Here is a 22,922-nt window from a genome sequence, read left to right as displayed (position 1 = left end):
AGAAAGAGAGAGGGAGAAAATTTGGCGGTGGGAGGCAAGGAGATAGAAAGAGGGGGATAGAGATACGCAGGAGAGAGAGATCCCCTCATCCATCCAAACCCAGCAGAGCATAATGAGTACCCTATCCTAGATAGATGAGTCTCTCTCGCTCTCTCTCGTTTTCTCTCTCTCTCTCTCTGTCTCACACACACACACACACACACACACAAACACACACACAAACACAAGCCTCAGGAGAGTAAGAGGTAGAGAGACAGCAGATGGGTGAAAGTTAGATTATAGGATGGGAGATATAAGAGAAGTGAGGGAAGGAGATGAGGGATGCAGGAAGGAATGTGGAGAAGCAGTAGAAAATGAGTAAGGGGAAAACAAAAGTTCAGACAGGGACAGGAGGGGAGAGCGAACGAGTTATGGATGGCAGGAGGTGGAAGGTATGGTAGCGGCAAGCATGAGAAATATGGAGAGAAAAAAGCCGGAGAGATGCCTGGCAGCGGAGCCGCGTCGTGTCTGATTTTAGTGTGATTTGCTACTCAGCAAACCATAAAAAGAGGCACTTCAGGAATATATGAGGATCCGTCACCAGGGCAGGAAACGGAGCTTTTTTTGTTGTTGTTGTTTCCCAACCACAGCTGGTACTTTATTCAGGAGTATTAGATTCCATTCCAGTGCAGCGTTCACTGCAACATGTCACCTGTAATTTACTTTACTGACACTTTTATTGCACTTTCATCTCCCAGATAGCCTGTCACTGTAACTAGTTTTTTTGATAATATATTGTCCCAGATATAATTGCGTAGAACAATATTATTTTAATTTTGAGACCATTTTGGCCACCAATTTAATAATAATACGGTTACATAATAATGCAAGTGCACACTTTCAAATAGCAATAAACATTCAGAGAATTCGGTCATTGGAATTGGAATATGTATTTTTATATAGTAATAAGCAATTTAATATATAAGAAAGTCTATAGAAAATTATAATTACTTTGTAAAAGTCACCCAAAAACACAGACTGAGACTAAGTTCAAAATTTGACAAAACAAAGCCAAGTGATGCCTCTTGTGACTTACAGACATGCCGAGCGAAGCTTTGGAAGCGCTGCAGTTACCTCCATAATCCAGCTGTAGTGCTACAGTCAGCTTCCGAGTAGGACGACCTGGGATCCAGCTGGTTTGCTGGTGGTTTTATTGAGTTAAAAATGGAGTTGTTGAAAGGTAAAACTGCAAACGAGAGAATTTTTTTTGCTTGTTGCTAAGGGTTGGCAAGCGACTATCAGGAGTGTGCATCCAAGGAATACTAAACAATTTGTTTATTAGAACAGGATATCACCCAACTTAAACATGTTTTGTAATTCTTGCCCTTGGTCTGTTTTGGCTGGTGTAGAGAGAGGAATTTGTATTGCTGTATTTTCATTTGTTAGAGCTTCTCTTGTAAGATTTAGTTTAAAAGAAATTCTTTGAATTTTTATTATTATTATTATCATATTTATTATTATTATCATCATTATTATTATTTTCAAATGCATATATGTTAATTGATTGGTAGATAATTATTTAGGTGTTTGTTGTTGTTTTTTGGGGTTTTTTTTGTAAGACCAGAATGGACGATTCATTCATCCAAGAATGGAGAGAAAAGGGTGACAGAGAGAGGTGAGGACAGCATTCGTCCATTGCCTGGTGTTAATTTCACACCCTGGCTGTCACTGTTTGCTCAGGTCCTCAAAAACTGCAGAATGACTCTGATAGGAAGGCGGATGAAGAGGGGGCAGGAGAGGACAAAGAAGCTAAGGATACAAAAAGAAAAAGAGAAGTGAGATGACATGAGAGGATGAGGAGCGAAGGCAGGCGTCAGGAAATCATAATTTCCTTGTTTCGGTATTCCAGGAAGCTTTGTTATGCTGATGGTACAAGCTTGATTTTGTTGAATGACTTTCCTTATTGCAATACTGATAATTATTAGCCCTTAGCCGGGTGGTTATTCTGGATTATTACTCTGTTGTATCTACATTTAGCAATGTGTCTGCATTGCATTGCTGTTGTTTTGATGTCATCTTTGTGACATTTGGACTTTTTCACAAGTGAAAAAAAGAATGACTTAAGTTTGAAGTGTGGGCCAATTTTGCACTGCTTCTGTTTTGTTTACAAGAAAAGGAAATCAGACAAAAATTTACAGTAAATAAAATGTTTGTGCGTGTTTATCCACATGAATGAAACAGCATTACATCCGAGGAGCTGGTTAGCAATTAACAAGCATTGCAAACACTGTAAATCTGGAGAGTACTCTTTCATGTATGCATGTTAAATATTAGGGCCTGACCAATTTGGATTTTTGAGGAAAATACCCATACTCCCATCAGTGCATTGGTCACTTGATCACAGCCCTCCAGATTACATAGTTTATATATGAATTACTGGCTCGTGATTATCTGGGTTATATACAGATTTTGGTGGATTACTTTCCATGGGTTATACATAACAGCAGCGAATGAGAAGAACAGCCTGGGTCAAAGCTTATCATAGTTCATTAAATGGAGGCTGAGGATAGCTATTATACTTTCAGTAGCCTTTAGTATTCTCACCCTCCTCTGTTAGCCCTCTATGATCCCTGATAAATTCTTCTTTCATTGTCTGACCAGGTCTGAATAAAGGTGTGAAAATGAGTAGCTTTCAAACAGTATAACAGCTAAGTGATCTTTTTCCAAGTCAAAACTAAAATAAACATACTGTAGAGCAGCATGGGGGAAGTAAGATAGATTGGGCTGCTTGTTCTGTCTACTGAAGTTCATAACTTGCGATGTGCTATAGATTTAAAGGTCGTTGGATGAAGTTTAAAAAGGTGAGTGTGCTGTTTTGAGGTTTTTCTGAATGGCAGCTGTTCAAAGTCATTTTCACTGGTTCACTGCTGACTGTGTTTTTGGCAAACTGCTGTGCAAAATAGTTCAAAATCATGCACCTGTGTGCAGTTTTGTTTCTGAATTGTTTCTGCTCTGCTGTCCGTAATACAAGGTTGCTTCGATTAATGTTAGGTTTATGAAGTTACATATGTCTGTTTGTGTTGGTTCATGCTTTTAGAGTGTAACCCATTAAATTAAATCCAACACATCATCAGTACGAGGAAAACAAAACAGCTTGCTTGCATACTCATTTGAATGTTATGGGATGAGATGGCTACTTAAATTACGTTTATATATTTAATTATCCATCTCTGTGATCTCAGGGGAATAGGATGGAAGAGACACAGTTTTCTGTGTGTGAAATAATTTTCTTGGTAAAAATTTCTTCAAACAAAAGGCTCCTGAAGCTGCACACCCACAAAAATACAGAGTATTCCAGAGGACGGTGCACTGGAGGGTTTGATTACCATCAAGGGGAAAGTAGTTCAAAGTTGGAGTGAGCCACCAGAGTGAAATTACATCAAATTATCCCAATATTATAGCTTTAGTGTTCACTGCCTTTTGGTTTGAGTCTCACTGCAAGGAAACAAAATATGCTGTCTGATCATACAACATATAAAACACACATTAAGACACACAGTCAGTCAGACTCGTATCTTCCTTGTTGCTCTGGGTAGCTGCACCTTTAAATAAATGCATAGTTTTGGTCAAGTTGCTCCGTCGGACAGCTTACCTTGTGAAGAATGCAGTACTCTCATCCATGTGTCCCCAGTTGATCATCTGCTCTGGTGATCTATGTCAACACTTAAACACGCTCTTTGTGTGTGATACAGGCCGCTGGCATTTCTCAAAACTTGTAGCAGCTTTGAATCTAAATGCTAATTGAAGTTGTTGTGCATGCAGTGTTTTGAGTTTTCAGTTGAAGTAAACCTGAGTAAACACAACATGAAGTCAGCATGCACACACACTCAACTATGCTAAGATGTCAAATATTGAATCTTTAATCAATATCGCTGAGCTAACTGGAGAAGCGGTGACTGGTCACTAAATTATGCTCACGTTTGGCAGCACAAGAGCCGCTAGAAAAGTTGTCATCCGTCACTCAAAAACCTGTGTTGTTGTTTGTTGGTCTTGAATAGTGGTCTGCAGCTTGACTGGTGTCTCATTTATAACTGCGATGCCATCAAAAGCTTTTGGTATAGTTCCTTTGGAACTGAAAGTATTACGTATGAAGAGGTACCTAAACCCTAGATCTGTTTAGCGTTTTTACTGCAGACAGTACTCTGTTGTTGTAACTGCTCCGTCCAGCAGCTCCCGCTGTAATTCCTTATTCACTGGTGATACAGAGTGAAGTCTGCTCACTTTTTATCGTCCACCCAACAGGGCTGCAGGCTGGAGTGAGAGTCTCTCTTCACTGGATATTTCTAAATAGCGAGTTAGTGCATTGACAGGAGCAACACAATAATCCGGTTGCAAATAAATTAATTAATTTGCACTGAACTGAACTGAACTAAACCACACAGATCTGCTGGTGGGAAAAAACACCTCATATGTGTTCTGCCATCCACAGTCGCCTCCATGACGAAGCCAGCTCATACACATCATAAAAATTGTCACTTCAGAAACATTGACATGATAAGTATGAAGCATACAAATGTAACATACCTGTGCTTTGCAAAAACATACACACATTTTCTTCTGACGAGTTGGCTGGATGGCAGCTCATACCCTGAGATGTAACTGTTTTTTGTGAAAAGCCATCAGTGACATCAATTTCCAATGCTGTTTTAACTGACAAATTTCTGTCTTTTTAGTGAAGTGCTCAAAAACAACTAATTGAAATAACTGTGGTAGAAAGACAAGTGACAAGGCTTAAAATGTTCAGAACACTTATGTTTGTCCCTGTGAGAAACTGGAATCCTGCATGGAAATTCACAAAGAGATTTTCACTGTGCAACTTTTAGGAAATGTTTGCAATCACAAACTAGTAGTGAGGTTGTTATATGTACTGTCCAGCATACAATTTACCAGTCGATTTTTCTTTATTTCCATAGCATGGATTTCTTTTCCTCGTCTTCTGTTCAGCATGCATATGTACAGTCTGAAGATACAGTAATTCACCCTCCAGCTAAACTGCCTCATGGTTATTTAGCAAACCAGGGTCACAATCATACATTAGAGCTTTTCTGTCTTTTGTGCAAGAGATGATAAAATGTGCGATTATTTGAATGCGTTCTTACTGTGAGGTGTCTGTGTTGTTCTCCGTTGACACAAAGTAATTAGCTTTTCTTCTTTACCTTTACCAACTGCTGCAGTATTTGTTTTAATTTGCTTAAAAATGAAGAATGTAACCACCTCAGGGTAAGATTTTATCGTTGTTGACATGTTCATTTTAGTTCTACAACAAAAGCATGAAACCTGCGTGAAATCTTGTGATTTACTCATGAGTCACCTAATCTCGGAAACATGTATTTGGAGGCAACAAGAGCATCTGAATCTGTTGAATTCTGATTTAAAGGATACACAGACTAGACACCGTGGTAAATGCTGCTGCTTAAAGTCATGTAAAATCCATCTGAAAACGACAATTAGCGAGATCCTTGACTGGAAAATCACTGTGTATGAGCGCGTTTTTCTCTCTGTGTCTGTTGTGGCTTATAGAGAGAGAGACTCTGAAACCCTCGGAGAAATGAATTAAATAGATATATTTCACAGCTTTCTGCCTGTGAAATTGCTGATAGCATTCTGCAGTGAAGCTTACCTCTGTACATCATCTCAGTTTACATCTTGTCAGAAGAATTAAAGCCGTATTATTGTTTTTTTATGTAAGAAAACTACTCTGTAAAGATGAGTTCTGTATTATTAGATAAACTCGCTTTCCCTCACAACCCCTAAAGGCCTGCTTGTTCAGATCTCCCATGTAGGTGTAGTAAAGATACCCACTTAAATTTGTGTTTTCATACCTTTTCACACCTTTCTCTGTGTTTGTGACCTGGAAGCTTCCAGTTTCCATATCACATGTGTTAGCTACATATTGGAACACGATTGGCTCCAAACTCCAAAATAAATAAAAATAATAAAATAAGTAAAGTAATTGTATAAAAATTCACCCCCTGTGCAGTTGTCATGAATGTTTAAATTAGATGAGGACACCCAGTTTTTTCTTCATACCAGGCTGTAAACAGAGTTCGAGTTGGGCATTTTAACATGGAGTTCTGTGGGGATTGACTTGCTTTTGGTGCCAGCCTCTCGTGGCCATTTGAGGAAGGGCAGTTTTTAGCACTTTGGTGTTGGCTTGATTTTTCAGCCCCAGAGGCTGACGTCATCTTAACTCATCTTTCTCTTTCCTCATTTCCTGTCGTCTCAGTTAGTTGTACCTGTAAACTGAGGGAAAAGTAGAATACAGTGTGCCACATTTCCAGACAATTGGAAAATGGGACTACTTCATTCCTGATGTTCTGAGTATTTCTGATTGCTGTTTTGTCTTCAATACACCGAGTTGTTAAAAGGGAAGCACTGGGAGAATGAAAATCAGGCACACCATAGCTACATATGGGTTAGTTACCAGACTGAACAAACATACATGTTTGCTTGCTCAGTTACAATTATTTTTTCATGACCAATGCTCTTTACACAAGTATAAATTACATGAAGCCCAATAGAATATAAATGGCATCTTAATTATGTTTTGCCTCAGAGACCAACCAGCTCTCTCTATTCTGGAATATTGTCTGGCCTTGGGTTGGCCGTTGTGTCAATTAACTTGTGACAATTTAATTAAATGTTATATTAATTTAATTAGATATGGACCTGGGGTGTTGAGGGCCCAAGTATCTGCACTAAAACTGCAGTTATTCTTTGTATTTCTTTCCTGCTCTTTTATGAACTAGGATATAAGGTTCTTCAGCTTGTCTCCATAGAAGAACACTTTTTCGTTCCTGCCGGTGCTAAATCACCACAACAGCCTTTAGTAATGTGCAGTGGGTTGGAAACCAAAACTTCAAATTCAAATACAATCAGTCAAATTGAAAAGACCAAGTGCCAGCTACCCTTAAAAAATAATAAAAATAGAGTAAATTTCCATTGACAGATGTGGCATGAAATGATGCCAAAGATATCAGCTATGGCAGAACATGAGTTAAATTAATTGATTAGGGATTTTCCAGATACAGTAACACTAAAAAATGACATTTCAAGGGGCGCCCAGTAGTTCACCTGGTAGAGCGGGTGCCCTATGAACAAAGGCAATGTCCATGCTGCAGCAGGTGTGGGCTTGATATCACCCTCAGCCCTTTGCTGCATGTTATTCCCTCTCTCCCCCCATTTCACACTATCTGTCCTATCAAATAAAGTTAAAATCTCCCAAAAAATAATAATCTAAAAAAAAGCATTTGAAATATGGGTAAACATGGTGGTCAGGATAAAAACGGTTCTTAATGTAATGTTGTTAGTCTTACAAAGGATCAGTGAAAAACCCTTTCTTCACCACAGAAAAAGCCACACATTCTGTGTTAAACCTCGACCCTTTAGGAAGAACCCTTTTGGATTTCTTATTTCTAAGAGTGTGTGATGCTTACACGGGGAGTCCGTTCACTGTTGAGTCAGACAGCTGATGTCGCCTGTCAGGAACAAAAAATAGTGATGAGTCAATGCAGCCATTCAACACAAGACGTTATCATTAAATGTGTCACGTCGACTGTTATCTCAGTGAAATCCAGACACTTCCAGAATGAAGATAAGTGCTCTGTGGGCGGCTTGAGAGAAGCCTTTCAGTTGGCTGTTGTTTACCCAATCACTCAAATGCATGGTTGTCTTCCTTTAACTATCCTCAGATCAGAATGTGCAGGTTGCATATGTTGTGTCATCTTTTGTCTTTGTGATTTAGAGTTAAGCTACAGGGTTCCTTCTAGAAAATTCAGTTATAGGAGCTGACAAAGTAAAACATCTCTGCTTATGATTTTTTTTCATCGCTGACTGTGGCTTTGTGTCTGGTATGAGGAACTGGGGGCAAACACAGGTTTGACCTTCACTTATAGTAGACACAGTTTAGTGTCTGCGTAGTGTTTTCTGATTTAGTTGTTGTCATTCATTAAAAATGAAATGACAGCATCTGAATCTCTTTGTTTTGGTCTCCTTCCATTCTTCACAACAGGCACGATTTGCCACAAACATAACCACCACTTCTCAGTCATAACTCAGGCTCACTCTCACACAGGCACCATGCACACACTGTGATCTGTTTCACTCAACAGACCCTCCTCTACAGTTGGTCATAAATCTGTTCAGAAATTAAAGAAACAAAAGCCTCAATAACTTTTCATCACTGTTTCCCAGATTAGTTGTGCGGTGCAATTTGGAACTTGACAGATGTTCCCCAGATGTTATTTACACGTCATGATCAAATATTGAAGCCTGGCATCTTGTGTGATTTGACGGTAGATAGATACCGACCAGCTGAAGTTAGGAAGCGTCTTAAAAACTACAATCAAAATGGCCAGAACAGATTTTCAGATCTTTTCAATAGCCATCTTTATTTCTTCATATACTATTACATCAAAGGCACTTTATACCAGATTTTTTAATTCACACCTTCCTCAATTATTTACACAACCTCTCTTCTTTTAGAGAGAAGTCATGTATTATAGCCCCGTGCAATTTTAATTTTTTATATTTTCAGATGTTGTATATCCATTGTGCTTTTCTTTAGACGCAGTTAAGATGTGTGCTGATTCCACAAATCATGCCTTATTTATTATTTAATTAATATAAGTATATGACTAGAATGTGATATTACTCATCACATTTTGTGAATAGCTAAAGGGTTTTTTTTGTTGTTTTTTAGATTACTTTGGGGGGCTTTATTTTCCTTTAATTTAATAGGAAAGTTCAAGCATTAAAGGGGGAGAGAGAGGGGATGACAAGCAGCAAAGGGCCAAGGCTGCAATCAAAACCGCAGCCGCGTCAGTGAGGATGCAGCCTCTGTTTAAGGGTTGTCTGCTCTACTAACTGAGCTACTGGGCGCCCGTGAGTAGCTTAAGTTACACACACGTCAGCCCAGTTGCCAGAATACAGTTTTGACATTGTATAATTGTGTAAACCAGTGTTATTTGTACATTTCATTGTTATAATATTAACATTTCTAAAGTGAAGTCATATAAGCTGACTTTGTCATTGGGAGGTGGAGGGGATGGTGGATGGCATGACACTTAGGTTAGCGATTCTTTAGCAATCTGTTGCTGCTTTTACACCTGGGATAGTGCCACGGGAAATGGTTGTTTTTGCTGAAACATGACTCCTTTTCCAGCAGTAATAATGACACGCAGCAGTTGCTGTATTACTAAGACAATGCTGTGTTTCCTGCCAGGATAGTGCAATAAATGCATTTTTTGTATAGGAAACCTGGGAGAGATAGCAGGGGAATGACATGCGGCAAAGGGCCACAAGCTGTAATTGAACCCATGCCATTACAGTGGCCTCCACCTGTGTGGGACACACACTGTACCGCATCACTCTCAAGGTCACCTTGAGGGTGGTTGTGTTTTTTACCAACCAGGATATATGCTATATTAACAGTAAATTTTTTCAGAGACATTGCCGCGGTTCTAGTTGGATTTGCCTTATTAGACCACCCAGTGGGTTTTGTGCCAAACCCTAATTATACATTAACTAGTGTTGTTGAAACATAAAGTATCTGCTAAATAATTATGTACAAATGTAACACATTTATAGTTTGCACATACAATGCCAGCATTTACTCTGCCCATTGGATTACTGGTAAAACTATAAATCTCAATATTCTGAAATAAAAAGAGACAGATGGTCACTTAAAGCTGCACCCCTACTGGACAGGCTGTCCAATACAGAAGCACTGTGGACATCATATACATATTAGAAGTAGCTTTTAGTCCCATCATTGCTGTTTTCAACTTTTTAAAGACTTTGTGTTCTCAGAGTCCCAGCTTCCAGCTGGCTTATGTGATAATAAACAGGATTTTGTTTTAAATTTTTATGGTCATTGGACTCCATGGACTGTGACAGACACTTCGTTATACTTTCACACGCAAGTGAAAGCGTAGTGGGAAAACAGTTCAGTTCAGTAGTCACACAGCTTTCATGTCCTTCTCACAGATTTAACATTCTCCAATGAGCTAACCTCTGAGCTTTCAGCTTAATCTTATTTAAATTGTAATCTGGCAATAACATGTTTTCTCTTTAAAGATGAGAAAAGATAAACTGTCCTTGATGCAGACTAAATCACCTTGTGAAGTCATGCTTTGAAAAGACTGAAACACTAACATACACACACGTTAGAAATGAGTCAGTGGCGTTTGGCATTGTCGTCACACCCTTGTGGTAGTAATTGTAAAATGTAAATGTGCTTGTGTTTGTGGGACGGTCTGTCATGAACCGTTATACCCTATAGTTAGGCAGATATACATCAAAATGTATTTGTGTCTCTGCAGTGTGTGTGTGTGTGTGTGTGTGTGTGTGTGTTTGTGATAGTGGAGTATTGATGGTGTGTGTTTGTTTTTGTGTGCAGATGTAAATCCCAGTTTGTGTTGGAAGAAGATAAAAAGATACATAAGTGCTAAAACAAATCAGGGCTGAGTGTGCCACAGAAGCAGCTGTGATTTCACACATATTTGTTGGCAGATGCAAAGAACAGGCTGCCCCTCACGTTACCCCAAAACAGTCTCAGTCTGTTGGTAAATCAGGAATACTTTATTTTTATAAATAATTTTCTTGTTTTTTTTCTTCTTTGGAGCATGTTGCCAAACATCATTCATAGCAGCGGACTGTAAGATGAGCTTCAGTGCTCTCAACACAGCACCTGAATGTTATTTCCTACATTTATATCAATGTAGCTTTAAAATAATGGTAATTTGAAACACAATGTAACTAGCTACATTTCTGTGCACACTGTATTTTATGCACAAAGCCCAAAGTGTAAAAACAATTGACCATTTTTGAGGACTATTACTTGGCTACACAGGATGTGGAAAAAGCATGTTTTTACCACTAATTAGCAGGACGGGTTGGGTTATTAGACTGGGTGCAGTTACTCCAAAACAATTAGCAAAAAAACAGTTTCCTGTGATGATTTATTTTTAGAGGGGATGTTCCACCATCCCCTTTTTAATTTTTTTTAATTCACTGTGAATAAGTCGTCCATTTGCATTTGATATTTAATGATGGGCTGAGAGTGTCCATCAGCAACCTGAAAAATAAAACCATTTATGTTGCATATTGGTGTTTTAAAGCTTACTTCATTTTGTCATTCTCACTGAAAACACAACACTCACAGCATGGTTACAATTTATAGTGTACATCAACGATTTAGCAAGGTTAATTTTCACTAACTTTTTAATGAGATCATCAATTTTCACCAGAGAGGTGGGGGGTAACATGCAGCATAGGGCTCCAGGATGGAAACAAACTTTGGACTCTGCTTATATGGGACACACACTCCACCGGGGGAGCTGCAGCTCACCCTCAGCGGACACTTTTTAGGTGGCTAAAAGCTAACTAGTTGATAAAACAGCTTTGCACAGTGATTCTGGGGCTTTCTTCCCGAGAGATATCGTAAGCCAATAGTCTATAGTAGTCCTGTGTCTGAGTGTTGTGACTTTTGCCCCAAACAATATTTAGTTTTCATTCAGTCTCTACGGGGAGGTCAGAGGTCAGGGCCATTCGGTGGTGCTGCCCCTCCAGCTCCACTTGCTTAATGGCTCTTTAGATTGAGTGATAACAGAAAGTGCTGCTCTGTTCATGCAACAATACAGCCACAAAAAGAGCAAGAAAAATAGAAATCATTTGCTGTAAAATCAATACGACATCTGCTCTGGATGGAGTCTGAGAGTCGGATACATCTGTGTACATTTTTGATGATTCCTCACTTATAAGTACGGACCAGGTTCTAAGGTTCAAGTGCTTCCTCTGAGAGCTGCACTTACAGGAACATCAATTCAACCCAGAGAACACCTGGAGAGCTGGCTCCATTGTTGAAATGGACTGGAAATATGAAGGAGGCCATCACTAAATAGACAAGAGAGGGATTTTTAATGGGTGTGAGTGGGCAGGAAGAGTGTGTGTGTTCTGTTTTCCAGTAGTAATATTCAAATGTGCATATGCCTCTTTTTTGTGTCTTGTTTCCTTTTCTTTTATCTGTGTTCGCCTGTGGTTTCTTCACTTATCACCCACACCCACCGACTGTCCACAGCCCCATTCAAATAATACATCGACTCCCAACACACACACAGACACACTGCCCTGGCGAATGGAGAATGACTCAATAACACAGAGTCTCAGGACAATGCCGAGAGGCATAGGTGAAGGGCAGAAAGGGATGGAAAAAGAGAACGATAGACAGAGAGGGGAAAATAAGAACATAAGAGACGGAGGATGAGATGTGAGAGAATGTGTGGGGGAGACTGAGTGTAAAATATAAGATGGAGGGAGAGAAGAAATGAATGGAAAATGTGAGAAAATGAGACACTGATAGGGAGAAGTTGTTTTTCAGAAGATTGATAACTGAATTTTGTCATTATAGAAGAGTGTTTTTTCTTTTTCACTTTTCTGTCTGTATTGTGTTTATTTTTTTCGCACAGTTCTGGGTCATTTCTACTTTTTTCTTTCTGTCTCGCTGCTGGTGCTAATGCATTTTAGATGCAGGAGTGGGGACTTGTACATGGCAGCCATTGTTGTAATAATGCATGATCGATGCTGGAAAAGAGATCTCTGCCACAGTAACCAGGACAGTAATAATGCAGGGAAGATTCATGATGCTATTTGTAAGTGATGCTACTGGCAAACATGTAGAAGAAAGGCTTTACTTTACTTACTTTTTTGTCTGTGTCCTTGCCCCTTTCCTGTCTCCATCAATTCCTCTTACACTTTCTCATAATTACTTACTTCAGTAGGCTTTTTCTCAATTTTTTAAATAATACGAACGCACTGCTCACCATGCTAAATCAAGTGTTGCTGAAAAATTAGTCCAGATTAGCTGATCTCAAATCTGTTATGACACCTCTAATAAACCGTGGGCATGGGAAGGTCATTTGCAATATCCAAGTTAAATTAAAATAATTGATCGGCTGCAAGTTAAGAGCAGTCGCTCTGTGGAGGCGACTGAGGTAAACTATATGTGAGAAATAATGATGATGTTTGAGGGTATTTTATAAACCACCAGCGGCCACCAACGGGGCTGAAAAATTAAGCCAATATGGAAGTGTCAAAAACTGCAGTTCCTCGAATGGCCACTTGAAGAGATAAAATGTTTACAGCTTGGTACAGAAGAAACATCTCTATAGCTCATTTCCTTCATTCATTACAACTGTATGGGGATGACTTTTAATATAACTCACCGGTTTATATTTTATTAAGGCTGAAGTTAAGCATAATTAAGGGTGTAGCCGCTTTGAGTGAGAGTCTGTCTGCGAGGCTTAAATGCAGACTGTTAAAAAATGCCAAATAAACAAAACAACCAGCTAAACAAGCTATTTTTTATGTATTACTTATGTGCTGATAAAGCCCATCATTTTTCCCTTTCCCTTCACTCTGGCTGCTGCGAAGGTCTAGAGAAGACTCACTGTACACAGCCTACAGTGTTGTTTCCAGTGTGAAGTAACTGCTAGCTTGTAATCCAAGACTTATCAGCACTGATAAAGAACAACCTCTTGGGTATTAACTGCTATCTTCGCATATAACGCAGGGCTGATTTATGCTTTCTCAAAAGACGTCTCTCTGTACTCCCAACAACTCTGATGTGTGCTTGTTATCGACGAGCCGAGTCGCCGGTATGGGGATCTAGCTCCTGACCTTTACATGGTGAATTGACCTCATGTCACTGCCTGCAGTGTTTGCTTATTCTGCTTTTACAGCCAAATGCATCTACATACTTAAAGAAATGTAACTTTGCATTCATGAATCAGTTGAATCTTAATCATTAATGCACATAGAAATTTACATACAGTTAAAGTGATGATTGCATGTGTATCTGTGTTTTAGACAGGGAAACCACCTGTGGATGATCTGTTCTCAGACCTGTGTGATGGAAGACGCCTGCTGGAGCTGCTGGAGGGGCTGTCAGGACATGAGCTTGTATGAACACACACACACACACGCACATACACATGCAAAGACATAATTCATAAGCAGTCACATATCCACAAACAAACAAACAAACCAGATGCCAGACCTTGAGTCAGTATTTCTCTCTGCCATCAGTGTGGAGAAAATGAAGCAGTGCAGATGGGTGACATCTTAATGTGTGCCTTTAAGGGAAACAGACTGCTGTATGAAAGTACTGCAGTCGACCAGTTGGCAGAGTTAAACCTGATAGTCACTGTGTTTACTGTATAAATACTACATAGCTTACATGCGCTGTTATGTGGTGCACTGTTGGAAATAAACATCTCCTTTCTCTGTATGCCTGATGATCGGTCGAAATGTGATACTTCCTGTGCACTAAAGCGGGACATAAACAGTGTGATTATGGGGTGTCCAACACGAAAGATGACCAGTGTGACAGAAATGTGGTGATGTCTTTGGTCATGGCTCTAAAACAGTAGTCCTACGTCTCCCAGTGAGAGATGTTTAAGAATGGCCATGTCACGGTCTTACAGTCAAAGACAGACTTGGAGAATTGTGACAGTGTCAGAAATTTGGGATGGCCGTTTCACTGTGTGACTGCTGTTACGACCTATGGCTACTAACCAGCCAACAGAAATGCAGCATGAAATGACGCACTGATCAGCGCGACTAGTGAATGCTAAATGCTAGTAGATGCTCATACTTCGATCTTTGGTTGCAAAAATTGGCATGCCAAGTTAAGCTGGCCTCATTTTCCACATTCTCCTTCGCTCCTCTTCTTTAGCCTTTTTTCGACACCCAAAAATGCCACAATAGCAAGTGCTTGATTCATGTTTTTTTACATTTTGCTCTTACAACTAAAGCAGCATAGAGGGATGATGCATGCTGATGACTTTTTGTTCTTGGACGTAACTCGTAGCCTGAATTCAGAGGGCGTTGTCATTGTACAGTCTGCATACATCAGACTTGATGTCATACCCAAGTTTATAAGATCCATGTTGCACAGTGTAGCTTGAATTAAACGTATGAGAAAAAGTGTGTGTCGTTCCGTTATGCAAAACAAGCTCTACATCAACATTATAATCAGCTAATAAATGTATGTATGTATTGCACCTTACAAGTATTGCGTAATGATTACTGTTGGCCAAAACACCATCATATCCTGTGTCTTTGTACTGTCCCTATCATAAAACAGTCTCACTGCTGAAGGAACAAATAACCTGGCTGTTCTTATTTCCTCCACTGAATCCTTCCATTTCCTGGATAGCTTAGTTGGAGCCGGTTGTACGGAGGGTGAGGAGGGTCATTGAGGAAGCACTCAGCCTTACTCAAAATGAGCTATTTACACAACTGAGCAGCTGACATCTGGTGACACACAGTGACCCCACTCGCCTTCCCAATCATGTGCTGCAACCTATTTTGGTCCTGGTAGTGTATGTTACCAAGCACGCAGAGAAAAGCCGGATGCTGTGTAGGACAGCCTTGAAAAACGGTTGCCAGACATCACCGCACACATTAAAACTGTACCATTTTCAGTTCAACCAGACATACAGTTGAAAGCTAGAAGATACCTCTGATTTTGAAATTCAGTTAATTCCAAGGAAACTACAAACTTCATTTGTTTAACAATGCATAAAAAACACATAAGTGGACATAAAAACAACACTAGACATACAGTGCAGCTTAGAACAGTTTATCTGTCATCTTTTCATTTGTGTATTATCACCTGAAACTTTGAATCTTTGTGTTCTTGATCCCTGAATGAGCCGTTTATATACAGAGAGGGTCGTCTTTCACTGGGTCCACTATGTTGTTACGCAGTAGCTTGGAATAGACATCCAAACACAGGCTCTAGATAGCGCCGTTCACATTTTGCATTTGCCACAGTAGTTGGCCCATGGGAGAAGTTACAGTTGGTGGAGTAACCAACTGATTCACAGAGTAAAGGCAGAGCTGGAGCTGTCACTTTAACTGTGAATGTTGAAAGTTAATTGTAACGTTTTGGTCGCTTAAAAAAAAGTCTTTTTCTGTGTTACGTTGTATTGAAAGACACTCCAAGGCAGGCAATTGTGTCCGTCCAACTCTAAGGAGTCAGATATTCAGTACATTTTGTTTTTGTGAAAATTAGCATCAGCATTATGACAGTTAATCATAGCTGTACATGCACTGTACTAACCAAGCTAGCAGCTATGTCCGGTTTATCTCCAGCCTGTCACTACTGGCTCCAAAAATCCAAGATGGTGATGGCCAAAATGTAAAACTAGGGATCTCGAGTCCACAAACCAATCATTGATGTCACAGTGGCTAAGTCCATTATTTTATACAGTCTGCGCTCGTATTCCAGGTCCTTCTGCAGAAAGACTGTGGAGTAACGAAATGAATGTGAAAAAAATAGAAACTACGATTTCACAGTTCACTCAGCATGTTAATTGCATTGTTTATTAGTGACGCAAGTGATTATCATTTGGTGTTTGTCCACCTGACCGACTCCAGCAAGTTGTAACCAAAACTGCAAAACTTTCACAACGCCGTGTGTTCTTGCACATGGCATAAACACAGAATTAACCTCAGCTTAACCTAATCATATTTTTAACCTTAATGCCAAAATCATCACTTGAAGAAATGAAAACTGAAAAATAAATGCCAAGTGGCAAGATTAAAATCCTAAGCTGGCTCTTAGAAGGACATACACACAAACACACACACACACACACACACACACACCTGCGCAGACCACAGCCTTCTGTAATCAAACTTCCTCTCCCACCTTGTTTTCTTTCCCCCTCCAGCTCTTTTCAACTCCTCCACCTTTGCTGGAATCCCTCACTCTCTCTTCTCTTTTCTTTTCTCTTTATCTTTTTTTTGTTTCTCTCCCTTGCTCTTTCCCTCTCCACCACCTTTCCTCCCTCTCTTCTCTCCCCAACTTCTATCTCCGGGAGAGACATTATCATCTTTGTCCTTTGTTTGATACTATCACCCTATTGTAATGGCATACACACACATGCAAACACACACTTTTATTGTAATGTGGCTGTTTGTAGCGCTCATGGATGCCCCTCAGCAAGGTCTGTGTATGCCTCAATAATATCCTCTGCCTGTGTGTGTGTGTGTGTGTGTGTGTGCGTGTGTGCGTGCGTGCGTGCGTGCGTGTGTGTGTGTGTTTGTGTGTGTAGGTGAGGTTGGAGAGAGGATTCACGCGCGTTCACTCGCTCAACAATGTCAACCGTGCTCTGCAGATCTTGCAGAAGAACAATGTGAGTATACGTGCAGTGAAACATATATACGATATATTTCCCTTTATCGTGTGAGAATTAATATAGTGTGGATTTGACCGCATTAATATACATTAAATAAATCAGTGGTTAGACTCAGTGAGCAGTGAGCTGCTTAAATTAAACTGTTTCTCTCTCTTCTCCATCTGTCTTTCTATACACCTTAACATCGAATGCCTGTACTTTACTGTTGAAGAAAAAGCATTCCTCTTTTTATGTTACTTTCTTTTTTCTTTGCACATAATTTTATTTGACTTTCATACCTTACCACAATCTTTGTTTTGACTTACATCTCCTTTTATATCCTCTATATTCTCTCATTTTGGTGTCCTGTCTTGCTTTCTCTTCTGTTGTGTCATTTCCCTTATATATAAGAATATATTATTTTAGTCAGGATAGGTCTAATTGGGTTAACCTTATGCAACACATTTTAAAATATGCATTTGAAGTGACTACAATGCAATGAGTGAGAGATAAGTTATTCATTTCTCTTACATAAGATTTGGCAAATATTAAAGACCCAAAGATAAATCTTCAGGGGTCACTAGAGGCTGAACAAATAATGTTTAGAGTTATTGTCCTCTCTATTTTCTATTCTATTTGCCTGCCAAGCTGGCAACCACTTTTTAATTTTAATTTTAATTTTAATTTTAATTCTTTATGTATTTATTTATGTAAAGCCAGACTCTGTTGTGTTTCCAGCAGCTTTTTAGGGAACAAATGTGGATGTTTTGTAGCGACCTGTTGCTGTTTTTCCAGCGTCTTTTCAGACCTCACCTTCCAGTGGCATCTGTGGTTTACAGAAACCTACAATGCTGGAAAATGTTCGAGTAAATGGGTTGCAAAAAAAAGCATGGCACATAATTTATAATAATAATGGTGGCACTTTTAGCTGTTTAATTAAATGCCAACAAACACATTTTTAAATCCACGCACTTTTGCTCAGCAGTCACAGAGGTTGGGAACCACTGAGTCAGAGGAAGAAAGGGGCCTGTGTTTTTTAAAATGAACCCACAATGAGATCTGACTGTTTACCCCTCCTCCAGGTGGAATTGGTGAATATCGGAGCCGCAGACATCGTTGATGGGAATCACAAACTGATTCTCGGGCTCATCTGGAGCATCATTCTCCACTGGCAGGTGAGTGTGCGAATGCAAATATATCTTTTTTGAGTGTGTGTTAGACTCTCTGAAGGCATTTTTGGAGGGAATAAGAGTTTTCATTTTTTGGTAGTGCCTTCAATATTAAGTTTAACTTTTCTTTCTGTAGTTGTAGCTACTTTTGGCTGAAAGCTGTTTCTGTTTGGACTCAATGTTTTTCCTTTTACCTCCAAAGTTTCCTCTAATAATCTTGCTTTTCATAATGCAGCTTTCATCTCTGTGTGAATTCAGATCATCATTATGCCTGTTGGCTACAGACCCCTTAAGCTGTATTTAAAGTTCATAATTTATTTTACGATAGACTTGGTGTTAAAAACCAACTTCATGTAAAGTCAGTAGTTTTAATAGCTTACATCACAATACATTTTAATTGTATTTCATTCCTCATTAAGTTGAATAGAGGCTAATGTCTCAATCACGCTAGTTTTGGCATAGACTTAATGATGCGATTAATAGCAAAACACAGTTCTGTAATGAGGTATGTGTGCGTGCGTGTGTGTGTTGGCTGAGTGTGAGCCGTGTGTGTGCGTGATTGTGTGTAGCATGTATGTATGAGTGTGTCTGTGTATGTAATTTGTGTGAATATGCCTGTCAAAGGCTACTACGCTCTGGAGGTTATCTTTTGCTTGTGTGTGGGCACGTATGCCAGTCTGTGAGTGCATTTATGTGTGTGCGTGTGTGTGTGTGTGCGTGTGTGTGTGTGTGTGTGTGTGTGTGTGTGTGTGTGTGTATACAGCAGTCTTTGTCAAAGCGCCCCTCCAATTAAAGTGGAAATGCATGCAGTGACCTACTCCCAAATGAGTCCCTTTTTTACCCGACAGGCCACATTCTGTGAGGAATCGCTAACAAACCTGCGTGTGTGTATGTGTGTGAGAGTCCCCTTGCTGGGAATTCACCTCGACACCGAATTACACCGAGCTCTATTAATAGGTTTAGTTGCACATTGCGTGTGAGTGTGTATTTGTGAGTGTGTAATAAACCTTAATCCCCATCTTTCCTATTACTTTACATCTCTCTGTGCAACTGTGGCTGGCTGTGATTGTTTTTTGGCTGTTTTGTTGACTGGGTTTGAGGTTTTCAGCCCTTTTTTTCCTTCATCATTCTGTCTTCCACTCATCTGTCCAGCTGCTGCTCAGAGCTCTGCTAACACTCATCGCACTGCCTCGCTGCATGAATGTGTGTGTTTGTCAAAGTGCAGAGAGCAAGGAGAACGAGACAGAGGAGGAGGGTTGAGTTGGGGGAGAGAAAGAGAAAAAAAAACAAGTGAAGGGAACAAAATGGCCTTTTTTGTATGTGTGTGAGTGCATATGTGGCCGATAGAAAGGTGACGGTAAGATATGCATAAGTAATGCACAACCGGGCAGTGAAAAGTATAACATCTCTCTCTCTCTGCCCCCCCAACCCCCCAGCTCTGAGCAAGTGCTCCAAAACTGTCACTCACAACTGCCAAAAATCCAGCCTGTGAGGAAAAAAAACACATCCACACAGGGCTGTGTGTGGATATGTGTGTACACAAGTATCCTTTGACTGTGTGCACTGAGTGTGCGCTGCCATGTGGAGGTACCTGTGTGTTTTTGTGAATATGGAAAATATCCACTGACAGCCATGCCAAACTTTGCTAGAAAGCAGCAGATATTTTTTTAAAACGGTGCTTTGTGGTTATGAGCGACAAAGAGAGAGAGTGGTTATGGCTGTGTTTGATGGTAACTGCTGCGAACAGTAGCCAACTGCTAACTGTGCATATCTGTTGTCTGTGGGTGGATATTGTGGGTTTTTTTTTTTTGTTGTGTGTAATTTGCAGCCAAGCTATTTTGTTCCAAATGACTACAAATCCACTGTTTTTGTGTGCTATATGAATAACAAATGCTCACTTGTAAGTCTTAAATTTGAACACACACTGTTTATATGCACATTAGCCAGTCAGACCAATTGTTCTAATACTGGCATGATTGTCCTTAAATTTGCTAATGCAATTGGTAGTCCCCTCCTGAATTCACCTCATTTTCCTTAGGTCAAAATTACACACTTGGGAAGTAACACAATACAGCTGAATGTGTGTTAATGTGATAGAGAGTGGCTGTGGCTCAGGAGGTAGAGCGTATTGATGGTTGAATCCCTGGTAACTGAACATGATACAGAACTTTGGCAAGATACTGTACCCCATATTGCTCTTGATGGCTGTGCCACCGGTGTGTGAATATATATCAGTGTAAAACATTGTAGGGTAGCAACTTGTATAGTAGCCTCGGCTACCAGGTAACCTTGACCACCAGTGTGTGAGTGGGCGAATGTCACATGTAAATAAGTTGCTCTGAGTGGTCGGAAGGCGCTATTCAATTGCAAATCCATTTACCAATGTTATGATTGTTGCAAGTACTTAGTCATCAACCCAAGTGTTGTGCAAATACAATAATGAAGGCAATGTTGCAAGATTAATCTTAAGACTTTGGGGAATATTCAGGCAACAAAAAAAATATTAATATATCATCAACGCTATAAAAATCTTAAAATTTTACATCTTAAAAGTTATTACTATTTGTTTCAGTCCCCTCAAGGCTCATTCATACTCCCTTTACATACAAAATGGTTATTAAAATGTACATTTAAATGGAAGCAGCTTGGTAGATGGCAGAGGTTTGTGTGGCCATTAAATAAATTTGGACAGAGAATAGTTTTTTAAAATTTAATTTAAATAAAATTTAAATATTTTTTTAAAATTATTTTTGATCATTTCTCTACATAGAACTATATATATTATTTTGTATTACTGGTTCATTCTGTTTGGCCATTATTTGGATTTCTTCTGTCTCCTACAGTCATATCTTACTCAAACTATGCTATACTACCTCTAAAATATCCAAGGGGAATGCTCCATTTTCCTGTATCTGCAAACACTCAGAAAACGTGCACAAATACAGATGAAATGACCGCAGTGAGCATAAATGACTTTCTGTCTGTGTAGTCCCTGCTTGGAGTATGATAGTCCTTCTATGAGTGGAAAAAACAGAAAAATGCTGCATGATCTAACTTGATTAAACAATATTGTGTGGCACGCCACATATACTACATTTTGACAGCCGTTTAAAATCTGTCCGAAGGCCACGATTGGCTCCCGGGCCAAAATTCAGACATACTTGACCTAGAATATAAGTCCTTCTTATCTTGGACATCCCTTGAATATTTAGACTTCTTCAGACACAAAATGTCAACTGTACAAACTAAATATGTCATAATGGCAGATTCTTATGAAACTGGTCAAGCTCTTGTGCTTTTCTGTTGGATCAATCATTTCAATGATCCCATTTTACTTTCCTCTTGTGCCATAAACTGGACACATCCACATTCTTTTGTGTTTTTACACTTGCTCTACTTTGTGTTTATGTGCAGGTAAAGGATGTGATGAAGGATGTGATGGCGGGCCTACAGCAGACCAACAGTGAGAAGATTCTGCTGAGTTGGGTTCGTCAGAACACACGCCAGTATCCTCAGGTATGTTCCCATACTCATTCAGTCTTATCCTCAATGCACAGGCTGTCACACTGGATCCACTGTCTCAATAGCTCTCTTCTTCTGCAGTCTCTGCTGTGCTTTTAGGAAACTGTGGCCCTGCGACACCATAAAAAAAGCTCTTATTAACTGACAATCGATGTGAAGCATTTCCTCTATAGCAATAGCTTCAAGTCCTATCTCCATCTCATTTTTAGTGGTATAGAATATTTTTACCACAGCCAAAGACCTTATGTTTTGTTCTTGTCATCTATCTGTCTGACTAGGTTACTAAAACCCCTCATGAACAGATTTTCATGAAATTTGTCAGACAGATAGGCTGTGGGCCAAGGAATAATGGATTAGGTTTTGATGGTGATCCAGATCTGGGATTAGTGCCATCAGATGATTATCATTTTATAGCCCTAAGTATTAAACTAAAAGACTTGAGTTGGAGTCCTAAAAATATGTTTTCAGGGTGAAAAAAAGAATCTAATTATCTTAAAATTTCAGCAGTCTGTCTGGTTTTTCTCATCACATTCTCACTCACACCTTGTCGTACAACGATGCTTGGCTTGTGGACGTTCAAACTATGACACTCCAGCGTCACTATGAGTCCTCCAGTGTCACTTGTGGACGCCTTGAGATGGCGGGTCAATTTCTGCTTGATACATGCATTGCAATTTTTCAAACTAAACTTGTGTTTTCATAGGAAATGCACAGTTTAAGCTTTTAAAATGCATACAGGCTTGTTTCAAAATAAACTTCAAATGAAGTTTTACATCGCTTGTAAGTAACTGTCTCAGGTTTAGACAAAAAAGGTTTGGTTTATAAGCGTCTTTTAGCATTAAACTTGCCAAAATCATTTGTCAGTCCTTATTTTAAAACCATTTGTAACTAATGTGCATAAGCATGCAACGTTAGCTTCACTTTCAGTCCTTGAGAATAATATTATGTCAGCTGGCATGAAAAAGCCAACACATTTTCACAGTTAAATTAGCCACTGCTAGTTAGC

The 22,922-nt window shown here is 39.5% G+C and overlaps 1 protein-coding gene across 2 annotated transcripts in view; it reads left to right on the top strand.

Moving 5' to 3' along the window:
- Positions 1 to 22,922, top strand: part of dmd (dystrophin) — a 324,760-nt gene that overhangs the window by 104,312 nt on the left and 197,526 nt on the right. For both annotated transcript variants that reach the window (XM_088074779.1, XM_042513262.2), the window contains exons 6-9: positions 13,906 to 13,998; positions 17,163 to 17,243; positions 18,308 to 18,400; positions 21,809 to 21,910. In XM_088074779.1, coding sequence (XP_087930905.1) covers positions 13,906 to 13,998; positions 17,163 to 17,243; positions 18,308 to 18,400; positions 21,809 to 21,910 — 369 coding nt within the window. The remainder of the gene's footprint in view (positions 1 to 13,905; positions 13,999 to 17,162; positions 17,244 to 18,307; positions 18,401 to 21,808; positions 21,911 to 22,922) is intronic.

This window comes from Plectropomus leopardus, chromosome 24, assembly GCF_026936395.1.
Source record: "Plectropomus leopardus strain MGB_pleo_1.0 chromosome 24, ASM2693639v1, whole genome shotgun sequence".
Lineage (NCBI taxonomy): Eukaryota > Metazoa > Chordata > Actinopteri > Perciformes > Serranidae > Plectropomus > Plectropomus leopardus.
The sequence above is the reverse complement of the archived record's forward strand: the minus strand, read 5'-3'. Positions and strand labels throughout refer to the sequence as shown.